This window comes from Grampus griseus, assembly GCF_964374135.1.
Source record: "Grampus griseus genome assembly, chromosome: 13".
NCBI lineage: Eukaryota > Metazoa > Chordata > Mammalia > Artiodactyla > Delphinidae > Grampus > Grampus griseus.
The window spans coordinates 39362140-39377649 of NC_139007.1; the positions used below are offsets into that span (position 1 = coordinate 39362140).

General features: G+C 37.8%; 1 protein-coding gene across 1 annotated transcript; it reads right to left on the reverse strand.

The window, feature by feature from the left end:
- Positions 1-113: 113 nt before the first annotated feature.
- On the reverse strand, positions 114-14526 carry CD164 (CD164 molecule). The gene is made up of 6 exons (XM_082668556.1): positions 14246-14526; positions 11316-11399; positions 9818-9889; positions 8330-8365; positions 4272-4328; positions 114-2617 (listed from the first exon to the last, which is right to left on the reverse strand). Exons 1-6 carry the CDS (start codon positions 14433-14435, stop codon positions 2451-2453), a joined length of 606 nt encoding a protein of 201 aa, XP_082524682.1. The 5' UTR covers positions 14436-14526; the 3' UTR covers positions 114-2450.
- Positions 14527-15510: the final 984 nt, after the last annotated feature.

The window sequence follows — 15510 nt, forward strand, 5'->3', positions numbered from 1 at the left end:
CAATGAAAAACTGAGGAGACAAGCCATCCCCCAACAGACTAAGGTAAACTCACTAGCATTAAACTTCATAATCAAAATATAAAAACATACTTTAGTTAATAAAAAAGAGCAGATTAATCCAACAAACATGTAGATTTATTTAAAATCAGTTTGGTACATGATACAGATTGGTTTTGCAGTTTTTAATGAACTGAAATAGAAATTCCTAAATACAGCAGTGTCTGTGCAACAAATATCTGTAAGGTAAAATAAGGGATTTTAATAGACCTACAATCTGCATGAACAAATCAGATGAAAAATCTGAAAAGGTTTCTATATACCTTCTGGATTAAAAAGAACCCAAAAATTATTAATGGCTCAAGATACTAAACTGCTAAAGGAAGAGGGGAAAAGCCTGTGAGTTCTGTTGTAAGAGCTCTTTTTGTAAAATCTAATTCCATATTATGATTCTGTTAGAGTAGTACTCAAAATTACAGAAGATGAGAGGCTTCATCAGCTATATTTTCACAAAAGTAGCTATAGTGTTAACATTAATGTGTGGCAAGGTATTCCTATCTAGGTAAATGACAATTATACCATTGTAGCTAATTTTTACCACTTTGGGAGAATGGAAATTCTGTATGTTTTCAACTGAATCTTGTATCTTAAAGCACTCACTAAAAACTAATAGCCATGGCACCATAATAAAATTTTTTGTGAGGTACCTAAAATATTACTACTGAGGGAAACAAAAATGTGAGGTAAGCCTACCTTTCCCCAAAAACCTTTGAAGCCAGAGATTTTAAACAATTAAGGCACTTGAAAACATTAGGTATATGTACCAATGTGCAAGTAAAACAAACTTTAGCTGTACCAGCAAGTAAAGAAGAAACAGTAAATCTTCATTTTAAGAACCTTTAATTATCTAAATGTAAGGAATTCTGGCTTATGAAATGGACCAAAGCAACTTGTCATTTCTTACTATAAAATATTGAAAACCAAGTGCTAAACACAGCCACTATAGGCTAAAGAAACTAAAACAAAAAACCTTAATGACCTAGAAAAGCAAAAGCTCATTTTAAACTGATTTAAGCCTCTGAACTAATCCAATGTGTCAAAGGCAGGGAAGAAGTATCCCTCTAAACCTGAAAAAACTAGTGCTTCATAAGGAAGCTAAAGAAATAAAAGTATGCATGCTTATACTACAGCAATTGAAACTCAGAAGAAAAGGATGGAAAAGGAGAAAAAAAGTACAACCTGTTTATCCAGGGCAATCATCATTAAAAATCTACAGTAATCTGATCAACTAAAATTTTTCATGAAATTACACTGCTCACGTTTGCTGTCTCAAAACTTAAAATGATTGTCTCATTTAAAGAGTTAATAAATGATTCTAAAACAACTTCTTTCTTTCTTGCCTTACAGAAGTTACTTTTCCAGAAAGCTTCGTGGAAATCCTTTTAAGGTACAACAGTGTTAGGATAATTTTTTGAAGTACAAAGGAAAATATAATTAAATCAACTTTATCTCTATACTTTTTAACAGCCATAAGCAAAACGTTGGGAGATTCAATAGATGAAAGCTTTTGACTTTGTATAACATCCTTTAAATTACTCAGGCTTGAAATAAAGTAGGTAAGTTTTCAATTAAGTACTAACAGTATGGTATCTAAAAGCAGGTTTACTACTGCTCACATCAACAGTTACATCCTCAGACCAACCTTTCCCTTCATTAATGTGAAAGAACAAATCACCAACATTTTAAGTTACAGTCTACCTTTCAGTCTGTCTTTTAAGGCACTGTTCTTTATTTTCTCAATGATATAAGGTGCTTTACAAGTATGAACAATAACCTGCTACACTTTAATGTTTTGTATCCTTTCCATTCATTTCTTTAAATCTGGAATGTAATTCCCTGTGTGGCATCTTTTTTCTAATGTAGAAAAAATAACTTATCAAGCACAAAATTTTACTCTAAGGATATTAAATTTATAAATTTATTCCACTTTTGCAACGATAGCCCCAAATCCACCTGATTGATGCTCATTTGGCACATTCTTCTCAATTCTGGTCACTAAACTACATCCTGAGTTAGGATGAAAAAATGCAGCTTTCAGGCTTTAAAATAACTACATTTAAATTGCCAAAAGAGTCATGAGGTTGTCTGCGCAGGACAATGTTTTCCATCACTTACAGAGTTACATTTGGCATGTCAAGAAGAGAGAACATAATCCCACAGCAGCAGCCATTTAAAATAAAAGAAGACAGCCACAAGGATTCATGCAGAATATTTTACATATTCCCGTTGAGCAAATAGATTTCACTGATTTTTCTTCAAGGGCGATGCTCCTATATGCATCCTTTGAAAAATTAAAGATCCTAGAATAGCGTCTTCCATGTGGGACATCTTGAAAGATAATGTTTTGGTTTCAGTGAGTTACACACCAGTCCTTGTTAATTTAGCGGGTCTGTTTACAGAGTGTGGTAGTTTCGTTCTTTAGATTTGCAGAATTTATAGAGAAAGAAAATTACAGCCTGCACACCCAAGACAAGGACAATTCCGCCAATGAAACTGGCTGCATCAAACGTAGACTTCCGTGCAGGTTGTGTAGTCGGAGCTGAAGTGGTATTAGTTGTACCTGTTAAATGAGATGAAAGAAATAACAACACTTAATAAGTCTCATGATCCTCTATAATTTCAAGACTCACCTGAGCTTCTTTTTTGCCATGTGTTAAATTCTATGAAGTATTTCCTCTCGTGTCAAGTCTTTACAGCTTCCTAATTGAGGAAGACGACCATTTACCAATCCCGTTCTTCATTCTATCCAGCAACATCAAATGGTCAATGCTGCTATATAATTTCAAATATGAAAATGACAAAAATGACTCTCCTGGCACATTATGCCCTGGGAACATGTCAAGCACTTTTAAAACCTGGTTTCTTCAGACTACATATTTTAGTTAATTGCTAGAGTAAATATTAATATTTGTGTTTAAAATTTATACAACTTTTGCATTTTACTAAATATATAAGGTAAATAAAAATTTGATTAGTTTTTCAAATTACAAAAGTAATCTTAATAATCTACAATTATAATCTTATAAATCTTCAATTTGTAATTCTAACAAGCAGAACTCACCATTAAAGACATTTAAATTTTACTCTGAAAATGTTATAATGAAAAAGTATTACCAAAGGAAATAAAGCACAAAAATTTAAATTCCTTTTCAGGCAGTAAAATGTTTCAACAAGAAACAAAACAAAAATTCCTTTTCAGAGACTAAAATGTTTCAAGTGGAGCACCATCCACTTTAACAAAAAGCAACTTCTTTCTTTTTTTAAAATTTTTGGCTGTGCCACGCGGCACACAGGATCTTCGTTCCCCGACCAAGGGATCCAACCCACGCCCCCTGCAGTGGAAGTGTGGACTCTTAACCACTGGACCACCAGGGAAGTCCCAACAATTTTATATTTAAAATAAAGTTTATTTTCTTAACTGGAATAGCAAATAAACACTGGTTCCTGTGGCTGTATAAGTTGGCCAGCTTTAAAATTAATTACAACTGTTCTGTATTTCTTCTTGTGAAGACAGAATGGCTTCGCTGCAATTTAGAGAAAGGTAGCACAAGAATGAAACCAAAAGGATCAAAAAACCCATAAAATATTCATGAGAATCAAAACAGTATTATAAATATGGCTGGAGGGAAGGGTTCCTAACCTGTGTACCTACAGTGCCCTGTGGCATAACCTAAATATGATTTAGTTAATAACATGTCAAATCATTAATTAATAAAAAGTTAATTTTCACACACACTATCAAAGGTTATAAAGGAATATAAGAAATGGTAAGAAATATGAGGTGCACATTTGGTAGTGATCTTGGCTTTTTAGACCCTTCACAGCAAAAAGGATGGCTATATTACCTTCACTCAAATTGCCATGGTCTAATACAGCACACAACGAATCCCTAACAATAATCAGTATTTAATTTTTAAGTTATAAGAAATTAGATTTCACCTACAGGTTGTACTGAAAGGGTTTTGGAAAACCATTACTGTTTAATTCTAACATGTCATGCCAAATGTGATTACACTTTAAAAATCCAGAAGAGGACTCTCAGCAAACCTATCTTATTGCTTTAACAGCCTACTATCTTGGTCCTCCAAATACAAGAGATGAATTTCAGTTCATAACTATTCATGAATAAAATTGGACAGTGATAGCAGAAATAGTAAAAGGCAACACAGCACACACATCCTACCCCGCTGTTAGTTTAAAAAAACCTCAATTACCTGATGTAGTAGCTGTGGTGGAAGCTGTAGAAGGGGAAGGCGGAGTTGTGGTTTTAGCTGGAATGTAAACAAAATGTATTAAAATTTTAAATTTCTCAATTATCTAGCATCTTTTAGAAACACTACTACCACTTCAACATGCTTTCAAATTGTTTAGAGAATAAAGGCCAAATCTCAGTTAATGGTTCAATAACATATCTATGCATCCAAAATATTAGCTCTGAAGTGTATTTTAAAACATTAAGCAATCAAAAACTTCTATGTTAACATCTATGTACATATCTAAGTATAAAAATTTATGTATACACTTGGATAAAGTTGCAAAAAGACACACAGAAGGGCAAGAATTAGTATTTAGGTGAGGGAACTACAAGTTCTTTCCCAATAATCTTGCTTCCAAGACAAAAACTATTAACTTTAATAAGTCAGGTAAGAAACAAATACAATTCAGTCTATGTAAGTATCAAGATTTGCTTATCTTCTTCATTTCCAGGGCTTGGCAAACTTTTCTTAATGAGGCAGACAGTAAATATTTTAGACTTTGTGCACTGTGTAATGCACCAGCAGTCAAAGACAACAAGCAAATGAATGGACATGGCTGTGTTCCCAAAAATTTTATTTAAAAGAACAGGTGCCCTGGGGCCATCATTCCCCATCTAAATGATATTAAGAGCCCAAGGGTAAGCTCTCTCTACCATACTGCATGAGTGTCTCTAAAGAAATGCACTCATGGGAAGAATCAGTTTGAATGTAAAAACATTTTAGGAACTAAAGCACTATATTGAGACTTCTGATAGTATCGATACTACTAATAGATATTAGCAAACGCTATGATATGTTCACACACATTTATTTGTACCCCTTTCTCTCTAACTGTAAGCACCGCGGTCCAGCTCTTGGTTGGACATTTAGGTCATCTTTCATTTCTGCATGCTATGAACATCTTACAGGGTAATATTTGATCTCATCTCTGATAGGACTGATTCTTATACAGAATTCCTAGATTAGAGGGTATGGTTATTTTAAGACTCATAATCCCTTCAAAGTTTTTGTTGCTTATACATTCTGTGAAACAAAAAATATACTTCATAAATTAAACATATATCAAATTCTTTTCAATCTTAAAATACTAATTTTGTCTGACAACCTTAGGGGAAAAAATTTGCAAATTTGCTATTTGTTTCTCACTACCACCCTCTGAACATGGTAAAAGATATATATATATATATATATATATATATATATGTATTTTAATTTTGAAATCTGCACTGGTTTAAATCTCTGAAGCACCAGAAGCCCACTACATAATCAATGAAGGCAGAGCTATGAGGTTTAATTTTTGGGTATTTGTAAAAGTTGCCCTTTTAAAAAAATAATTCATTTTTTGAAATAGGCAAAACATTTACATATTTTTACTTTTAACCAAAGTATTACACTGGTAAAATTTTCAAAATCAGGCACTACTTAGGGAATACCTTGTTGACCTACCCTATGTTCCTTTCATTTAAAAAAATAATTCATAGGTTATAAAAGCTGCTACTGGTGATAGAAAATTTAGAAAATACAGTAGAAGCATTTAAGTGACTCTGTCATTCTGAGAAACATGTTACTTCCTGCTGGCCATTTTTCTAGACATGTATACAACAAAAAAATAAAATTGTACTGGAACTACTTAACACAGTTTGTTTTCTACTTAATATATTTTCCACTGTATTTCTAATATAATTTAGTCATTCTACTGTAAGATATTATGTTACCTATAAATATTTTTATTTATGTTTATAATACTTATATTATTTGTACTGGTGTTAGACTATATAATTAACCTCACTGAAAGCCTATCTACATAAATCAGATTCTCCTTGCATCGTTTCTTTAACAGTTCCTTTATTTCTCACTTGCTCTCTTCAGCAGCTGACATGGAAAGAGACCATATAAAGGCTGCTCTTCAACCACTAATTACCACTCAATTGATGCATTTTCTGCAAGCAAGCCCTGACCTCCTTCCACTTCACAGAACCAAAGAGAGAAAACAAAAGACACTCAAGGAGATCACAGGAGAACCCAGTGTAGAGTAAGTAGAACTACATCAAGATTCATAAGGAAGAAATGAAAAGCAACCCACAATAGTTTTGGGGAAACTATTTCCTCCTCTGCCCCTCTCTGTTCATATCCTACCTTCTGGAAATCCATATTCTTTCAGTATCTCTGCTTTCATCAACTTTTAACACATCCTCCTTGTCAATGACTTCTGGTGGTTTTATCAGCACACAACTGTTTGCTCTCCAAAATACTTTCTGTAGAATTTGCAGATTTCCATGGAGTGACTACTCCCATTGTAGCCATTAATTCAAGCTGCCAACGTAGTATCACTGAGGGTACGGGGGGATGAGCTGTGCCAGCAGAAGCTGGTACAAGCTAGCTCAACACTGCCAAAGTCTTTCAAAATGAGTTCTTAGCCTCGTTACACCATTTGACTACTTTTTCCTCTGAAAAACTACACTTAAAACGCCTACACACACAAACACAGGTTTTCTTAGGCACACGTCTCTGGGCTTACTTCTCTGCCCATCCCTACTCAGTTTCTTATCCAGTCCTCTTCCCACCTCTTAGACATTACTGTTCCCAAGAGCCTGGTCCTCAAGCCCTATTCTCTCTCAAAGCTGCTCCAGTGGACTCTACCACTGCCTACAATGGTTAACTTATCTGTGCTGTGTAGCAGAATTCTCCCATCACCTCAATCATCAAGTGCTTTCCTTTCTACTTCCTAAGCCAATTTGCATACATCTGCAACTCCTCCGCTATTAGTTCTCTAGAATTACTGCAATAGCATATCTCATCTGTGTTCACTCTTGCCTCTTTCCACTCACCTCTCTACACAGTTAAAGTAAGTTATTTTATTAAAATGCAAATCTCATCATGCTTCAAACCCACCAGCAAAGTATACAATGGCACGTCCCAATCTGGCTCTTGACCTGTTGACTGTCCAGCTTAACTTGTTCTCGCCTTGTACTGGACACTCCAAATGCCAATTCCCTGACTTTATTATACTCTTTTACCTCTCCTTCACATGAGCTAACCAGCCTGCTCCACTTGGGAAGTTCCTCTCGGATTTTACCAGTGTAATTTCAAGACTCAGTCAACATCTCCAGGAAGCTGTCACCACATATTACTCAACACACACACCTTCCTACAAATCCCCCAACACACTGTGCTTCCCGACCTTTCATAGTTCCTACAACAGACAAAATACTATCTTACTTGTGTTCCTATATCCCTATCTTCTAGCCTAGTACTTGTCGTGGAGAAAATGTTTTTTAATTATTTAGTCTTACTATCAAATTGGTAAAGATTTTTACAAGGAGATATTATTTAATTGCTGTTGAAGATGTGGTAAAAAACTTTCCAGTTGTTGATAGGAATGAAAAGCATATCTTTCTGGAAAGCAATCATTATTAAGAGTCTTAAGATAATCATATCCTCTGACAGAGAATGCTGTTTGAATCAATCCTACAAGAGATGACAGCAAATACTTTCCTATAAGATATTCACTGCATGAAGAATGAAAGGTGATCTAACTATCCAACCAAGAGTAGATGGGTAAAGTGCATACAACAACGTGTGCAGTTAACAGGGAGAACAATTCAAACCTGCATGGCCATATCATCCAATTTCCTAATAAGTATATTTATTTAGATACACAAAGAGAAAAGTCTGGAAGAACTGAAAACCTTTTGGTGTACCTATGGATGATGAGAATTAATTTCCTTTAGGCTTCTATATTTCCTTAGAGTTCCACAAAACGCACAAAAAGCTGTTTGCAGACTCAATGTACAAAGCTATGGCAAATCTGCTCAAATTCAATGAACGTGAAACACTATAGTTATGTTTCACTGTCCCAAATAGTACACGTTAATGTAATTACTGTAGTCCAAGACTACGTCTACTCATTTTTAAAATCATACTGATTTTTAGATATTTAATTACTAAAGTTATTCATCAAAAAAAGCTTAAAAACCTTCAAAGGAGGGGGAAAAGAGTCAATTATCTTGTATTACCTGTAGAATTGGTTGGCAATGGTGTGGCAGTGGGCACTATTTAAAAAAACAAACACACATGTAAGTCAAAGCTGTCTAAAATATCACAATCTGTAACACTATTTCCCAACCTGCAGTCATCTGAGTGCCACTTTCACAATGTTTTCATTTAAGTGCCACATATGGAGTAGATAGTTGCTCTGTCCCAATATTGGCCTTCCCTTCTTTCGAAATAGCACCAATTTTTAGTGACAGCCTCCCATGCAAAGACATTTCTTAGCCTCCCCTGCAGCTAGGTAGCCATGTGCAACTGCTAGGAAGTATCTGTAAGGTAGGGGTCTCTCACTTTCCCTTCCTCTTCCTGTTGGCAGGAAAACCATTTTGATGGCTGGAACATAAGCATTCACCTTGGAGAATAAGGTCAAAGCCATTTCTGAGGAATGACACAGTAAAAACCTAGAAGGAGCCTGGGTCTAATGGTTGTAGAGATGCCTCTCTAGCCCTCTAGCTGCACTGAAACCCAGATTTCCTTTACACAAGAGCCAAACTAATCTATCAGTTAAACCATATTAATTTGGGGTTTTATGTCCTTGATAGCCAAAACTAATTCTAACTGATACATCATCAAATCAGTAGAATTACTTATTCAGTTTTTCTTCAATGTATTTTAAAATTCTATACTTAATCTTACTTCTAAACAATATTATCATAAAATCACAGGTACACACACATTAGATATTAAAACTGTTTGTTTATTTACCACCTAAACCATATTATGGACTCTACATTGGGTATAACTGATCTCATACTAATCAAAGTTTCAGTTACAAAGTTCAAGTTGGGATGGGGGGAGGCGAGAGGAATGGGGAAACCCCTACCAAAATTAAACAGTTACAGGTAGTCTTTCAAGGTTACTGACACACTCCAGAAAAATCTTTTATTCTATTTATTATCTACACACCAAATTAGGAGTTTGACTTTCCAATTAATTTATAATCTTGTTAGAAAAATCAGTTTTCATCTAGGAATTTTTAAAAACTATTTCCTGGGCAGAGTAAAGGTTAAATAACCAAGTTCCCCAAACCAAAGTACAGAAAATGGAGGAATACAGAGAGGATTCATTTAACCATAGCACAAACTGATCCAGACTGTGATAATCACCAGTACCATAATCAAGAAAGTGCCAGAACAAGGTTGTCCAGGCCTGTAAAATGCAAATAAAGAGAGGGTGTAAAATACAGTGAGTATCTGAAAGAGTTTAAAAAAAAAACACAGAGGAGGAGATATCTGTACAGCACTCCACAGTATGTACCAGCAAATGACTAAATCAAGCTTCAGAACACTGTCCTTTCAGCAATCAATATGAATATACTATTCAGATCCAAGTTTGTAATGAGATTAGAATTATGGAAATGCTTTAAACCAAATATTGAAATAAGGCTTCCCGAGGCAATGATCTTCCTTACCTCTTTGTAGCCACTTTTCCCAGACGCCAATGTGAATACTTACCAGTACAGAATTCGGTGCTGTTCACCACCTTGCAATCACTAACTGTTGAATTATCTGAACAGTAGCTTTTACCTGTTATTGGAAGGGGACGGGAAGAGCATCAATTATTCACATTATCTTTGACTTTGTTACTATGCTCCAGAGTTGCTTCCAAAAATCGAACTCAGGTATAAACTCTCTAGAAGTCCACAGATAAACAAAATACTTTGTTATTATCTTTTTCCCCTTGTTTTAGACATATTACACAGGATCTCTCCAAACATCCTTTTAAAATCCACATGAATATACTGAACAGATAAGTCAGAAACACGTATATCTCAGAATTGTGGTACTATACCAGGAAGGTTGCTAGAATCCACAAGAGGGCTGAGTCAGTAGGGGGAAGTCCTTAGAAACTAATAAAGGCTTAGTAAACATGAGAGGTGCCCCATAGCAGCAGTGGGATCTCTGTTCCAGATCTCTGCTTTAGTCTTCTACACTTTCTAAAACCACTTTCCTGGATGGGAAGACTTGTAGCACCAGCAAGGGAAAGCCTTCCCCAACATATCCTACAGTAAGGCAGGCATTCAATCTCCAAAACTTGCCAACTCTGCCATACAAGAGGGGAGGGGCACACTCTTAAATTCCATTTTATCACCTAAAGAAAAGTGACCCTTATACAACAAAAAAGTTAATTTAATTCAAACTTAAGCTAATACCTTAATTTTAAAAGAGGCTTTTAAACTTTGTTACGTAGTGACATAATTGCCAGAACTCTTCAATTTTTCAATGAAGAATAAAAAGCTTAACATGTAGCTTTGGCTTTTTCTTTATATATAAAACAAAAAACCTGAGAAATTGTTTTACTGATAAGAAAAAAATGCAACCATCTTACCTTAAGAAAACAGAATAATTTATGCTGTAATCCGGTGGTTCTAACAAAAACCTTATTGGCATTTCAAACTATCTCCATCTAGCTCTTTATCCCTCAATCAAATTAAAGACAACTTTAAAACTTAACAGTAGCACAAAAAAAGTCACTCTTTTCCCACCTCATTCTCCCATATCTAAGTATCCAACAATGCTTCATAAGGTCTCTTTATAGTTCATCTAGTAGGACATCTACAGAAGATAAATGCCTCAAACATTTTACTGGGGAACAGTTTTCAGCGGAAAATTCCACAGCTTTCTCTCACAGCTAATTTCAGAGTACTAGTACACTTAACCTAACCACAAAGGTCTAAAATTTCTTCTCCTTTTAAAGCTATCGAGCCTTAATTATCAAGTCTAAGAAATTAAAGGGGGGAGCATGGGAGACAACAAAAGATTTTAGGGAGAGTATTAAGCAATTGGTTTAAGTTTAAAGGAAAAGTATTTGATTTGCAAAATAAGTAATGCACACCATCCCAAATGTTTTACATAAGTTTCAAGTGTTCAAGAATACCTTGCAGTATTTTTTAAATGTTAGAACAAAACAATACTGAACTCTCAAAATTAAAGCAATCCCAAAGTTTCTTACCTTTACACTCTATCCAAAAGCAGGTAGTGTTAGCAGCATTAGGGTCAAAACAGGAAACACAGTTGTTGCGGCTTTCACAGATTTCTGGGGGTAGGAGTGGGGGTTAAAATATATAAAATCAATTAATTGGTATCTTATTTTGAGTTTGTACTAGTTACCGTTTTTAAACAACAGCAAGTATTACATACAGTACCAGACTTACTATTTCAAGAAAATGGCAAAACTGTGTAACCCATCCACAGATGAATGGATAAATGTGTTATACACATACAAGGGAATACTATTCAGCCATTAAAAAAAAAGAAATCCTTTTATACACTACAACATGGATGAACCTTGAGGACATTATGCTAAGTGAAAATAGCCAGTCACAGAAGAACAAATACTGCATGATTCCACTTATATAAAGTATCTAAAATGGTCAAAGTCTGAAGCAGAAAGTAAAATGGTGGTTGCCAGGAGCTGGGAGAGGGGAAATGGAGGTTTGCTGTTCAATGAGTATAAAGCTTCAAGGAAGATGAAAAATTCTGGAGATCTTCTGTGCTAATAGTTAATACTGTACAGTACACGTAAAAATCTATTAAGAGGGTAGATCTTACGTGTTCTTTTAAAACCACACACAGAAAAAAAAAACATTATAAAGTGGCTTACTAAAAAATTCCTATCATTATAAAAAACTTATGAAGCCAGAAGTCAACTCAAGAGAAAGGGGGGAAAAAGCAATAAGCTAGTGGGAACGCTCAATATTTCTTGGTACCTATCTAAACAACCCCTTTTTGCACAGCAACTATTTCAGACACTCAAGAGTTTCTTGAGTGTTCCTTAAAAAAGAAAAATACTGGAAAAAAGGCTGTTGCGAGGCCAACACTATACACAAGGAAATCACTGCCCCAAAACATGAGATGTGAACTGCAATTTTTAATAGTAATAAAGATTTATTACAGGTTGAACCCAAGCTCCGATGATGCCTATCCTGAAAAATCTGAGATCGGTAATTCATAAACGGTCCGCTCTTTCCAGGGTTTTCCATGACGGGAGGATAAGAGACAACACATCTGGAGGGGGCTACAGTCACATAATTTAACAAGTTAGCAAGGTCTTTGTCAATAATTTAAGCCAAACGGCTCTGAGACAGGACATCTAAGGCAGCTAACTACAATTCAAAGTCTGGACAAACAAATGGACTATAGAGTTAGGCTCTATACATTTTCCTAGAAGCTAGATGCCTCCAAAAAACATTCTCATTTGCTTTCCCCGTGCCTAAAAAATAGTTCTGCATAAACACATTGCATTTCAATATTTATCAGAGATTGGTACATATACCGTACCCTTTGGGGAGTGGCAGGGAGTCACAAAGTAGAAATAAGTTCTTCAGAGGTTTGTATACACATGAAAAATGCTAGTTGTTTAAAATCTTCTGTGCTTGATGATGAATATTTGGGTAGCATAGTGTATGTTATTTACAATGAACTAAACTTGCTGCCTTTCAGGCTGCAGTTTATCCAACCACCACTTAACATAAAACACAAATCATCTCCTTTGCACTCATTTCAATTACACAAATGCAATCAACATATTTCCAAGCCTCTCTTTAAACACACACACACCCCACCCCAACCCCCCCCCGAAAAAAATTCTAGGAGGAAACTACCAAATAAGCGGAAAACAAATTCTGCTCTATCATCTTAGAAATAGTGCAGTTAGAATCTCCAGTATTGTACTGCAATTTCCTTTCTTCATTAAAAGATGTTTGAATTTTACCATTACATCTTTCTAAATTTAACAAATAACATTAAGTTTACTATATATGTCATTAAACTCCTACAAAATACAAAAACTAGAGAAGATATTGTAAAACAACGTGATCGGCCTAAAAAGAAAAAGGTAAAAATTCTTACACTTCAAGTCTTCGGTCTATATGCCAGTTACTCCTTACCGAATATTAACTAGGATAACCAATCACACTAGACTGCAAGTTTTAAATATCTAAGGTTCTTCACCTTAATTTAAAATTTATCTTCCCTCCTCTCGTGCGTGTTGTCACGGCATTGACAATTTCTGCTGTAAGATTCAGTGTATGCCTCAACCAGTCTCCAAATCGACTGCAGAGCTTAACAAAAGGTCCTGATCTAGTTTTAGAAGAACGACAAACCTGGGTTCCAATCTCAGCCTCACAATCTACTAAACACACGGTTCTGGCGGAGTTACTTTATCTCCATCCACCTCCTAGGTTTCACCACTTATCTTCTAGTTTAGCCCAAAATACTAACAGATACATGCGAAGCACCGGGTACACGAATGGGTACTTTTTCTCCTTTGCACACAGCACGGAGTGCAAAATTTTAATTAATTAAATGCTCAAGCCTCAAATATATCCCATACCTATCCGCAAAACCGATATAATTAAATATCAAACGACTTATTTTTTCAGACCTAGGGCTGAGACACCAGCAAACATTAGTTTGCACCGTCTCTTTCCTTCTTTCGCCAACTTCGGGAGAAGCCTCCCTTCGAAAAGAAGACCTGGGTGGACAAACGACTAACCCCAGAGAGAGGGAGTTCGGTCTCATCGCCAACTTTGGAGGCGGTAGCCTCGCCCCATAATCAACCTCACTGCCGCCACCACGGAAGAAAGCCACGTCCCCTTTTCGGAGCCTGAAGTGAGGATGGAGATTACGAGGCACTTTTAAACAACACCTCCAGGCGGGCAGGACACTGTTGGGCCGGAAACAGCCCAACGGCCCCAAGGCTCAGCCGCCCCTTCCCCCCGGGGCGATCCCCAACAGCGGCCACTTCGGCCCGTCCCCGGCCGGACTCGGACGGGCCGCCATGTTGCCGGACCGCGGCCCGCCCCGGCCCCGCGCGCACCACCGGCAGGGAGAGGGCTGGCGGGGGGGCGAGAGCAGAAAGCCCGTTGGGCCGGCGCCCACCTGGTGCTGGAGTGGTGACCGTCGGGAGGGTCAGCGGCGGCACCGGCGCTGTCGTGGTGGTGGTGGTGGTCGGTAGAACCGAAAGTGCAGTCGTGTTCGGGGCCAGGGTGGTGTTCTGAGCTGCGGTCATCACGCAAAGCGAGGCCAGGCAGCCAGCGGCCAAAAGCAGCGGGCGAAAGAGCCCCGACATCGCGTCCTCCGCGCTGGCCTTGGAGCAAAAGCTAAGACACCCAACGTTGCGCCCGTCCCTCCGTCTCCTGCGGCGCCGCCTCTCAGACCCGGCTCCCCCCGCGGGAGCGCGCCGGTGTCACGTGAGGGCGGCGTGCGGAGGCGGGGAGCCGGCGATACCAACTGGAATCCTACGGAAGGGGGAACAGAGGAATCGAGAGGAAACTGAGGCAAGATTTTCCCCAAAGCGACTGTACCGGCCAAGCGAAGAAACTGCCTAGACACAGGAAACTCTTATCTGCCCTAAGGTTGCCACACAGGGCGCGGCTGGGCTTTTCTCGTTCCTGTAATAGAGAAGGCTTCCCCCCGGCTTAGATGGAACAACCTACATGATGTGGCGACGGAGTCCTGGCGAACGACCAGCTTGGTCCCACGTGACCTCCGGGGCAGCACTTCCCAGACCTGAGACCCGCTGGGCGGAAGTTGTTTTCAGGCGTTTAGTTGAGAAAGAATTAAGTTAGTACTGTCCTCCCGCGTTCCCAACGTGCTTGCGTAAGTATGCTTCGTAGGACCCGCGCTTTTTTCCTTGAAAGTCGATTTTGCTGGAATTCTGTAACCTTGTGCTGGGACACCCCAGGGAAATGGAGGCACCACGCGGTTAAGGAGTTTCTGCTCCGCCGCCCACGTAATGTGAGCGGCTGAAACACCGAAAGCGGTCTCCTGCCTTCCAGCCGAGAACGCACACTGTCTACCTCTGTTACGCTTTCCCACCCTGACTTATCTAAATCTGGCGATTTCAGCCAGCGGTAGCAGCAGCCAGTCTGTGCCACAGCTGTAGTCGAAGAATCAAAGAAAGAAAGACGCTACGGGTTGGAAATCCATCTGGTCTGTTCCCACCCCCACTTTACAGGTGAAGAAACCGAAACTTAAAAAGAGACTTGACCGTAAAGCACAATTGCTTGGCGTCAGGGCCGGTTTTCGAAATGCCTGTTAATATTCTGTCACAGCTCAGGCTTTTAGTAAGGGTGAGCGCCATCTGATGCCCAACTCACAAAAATATTCAGAGGTGCATCCATGCTTATATCAAATGGTAAAAC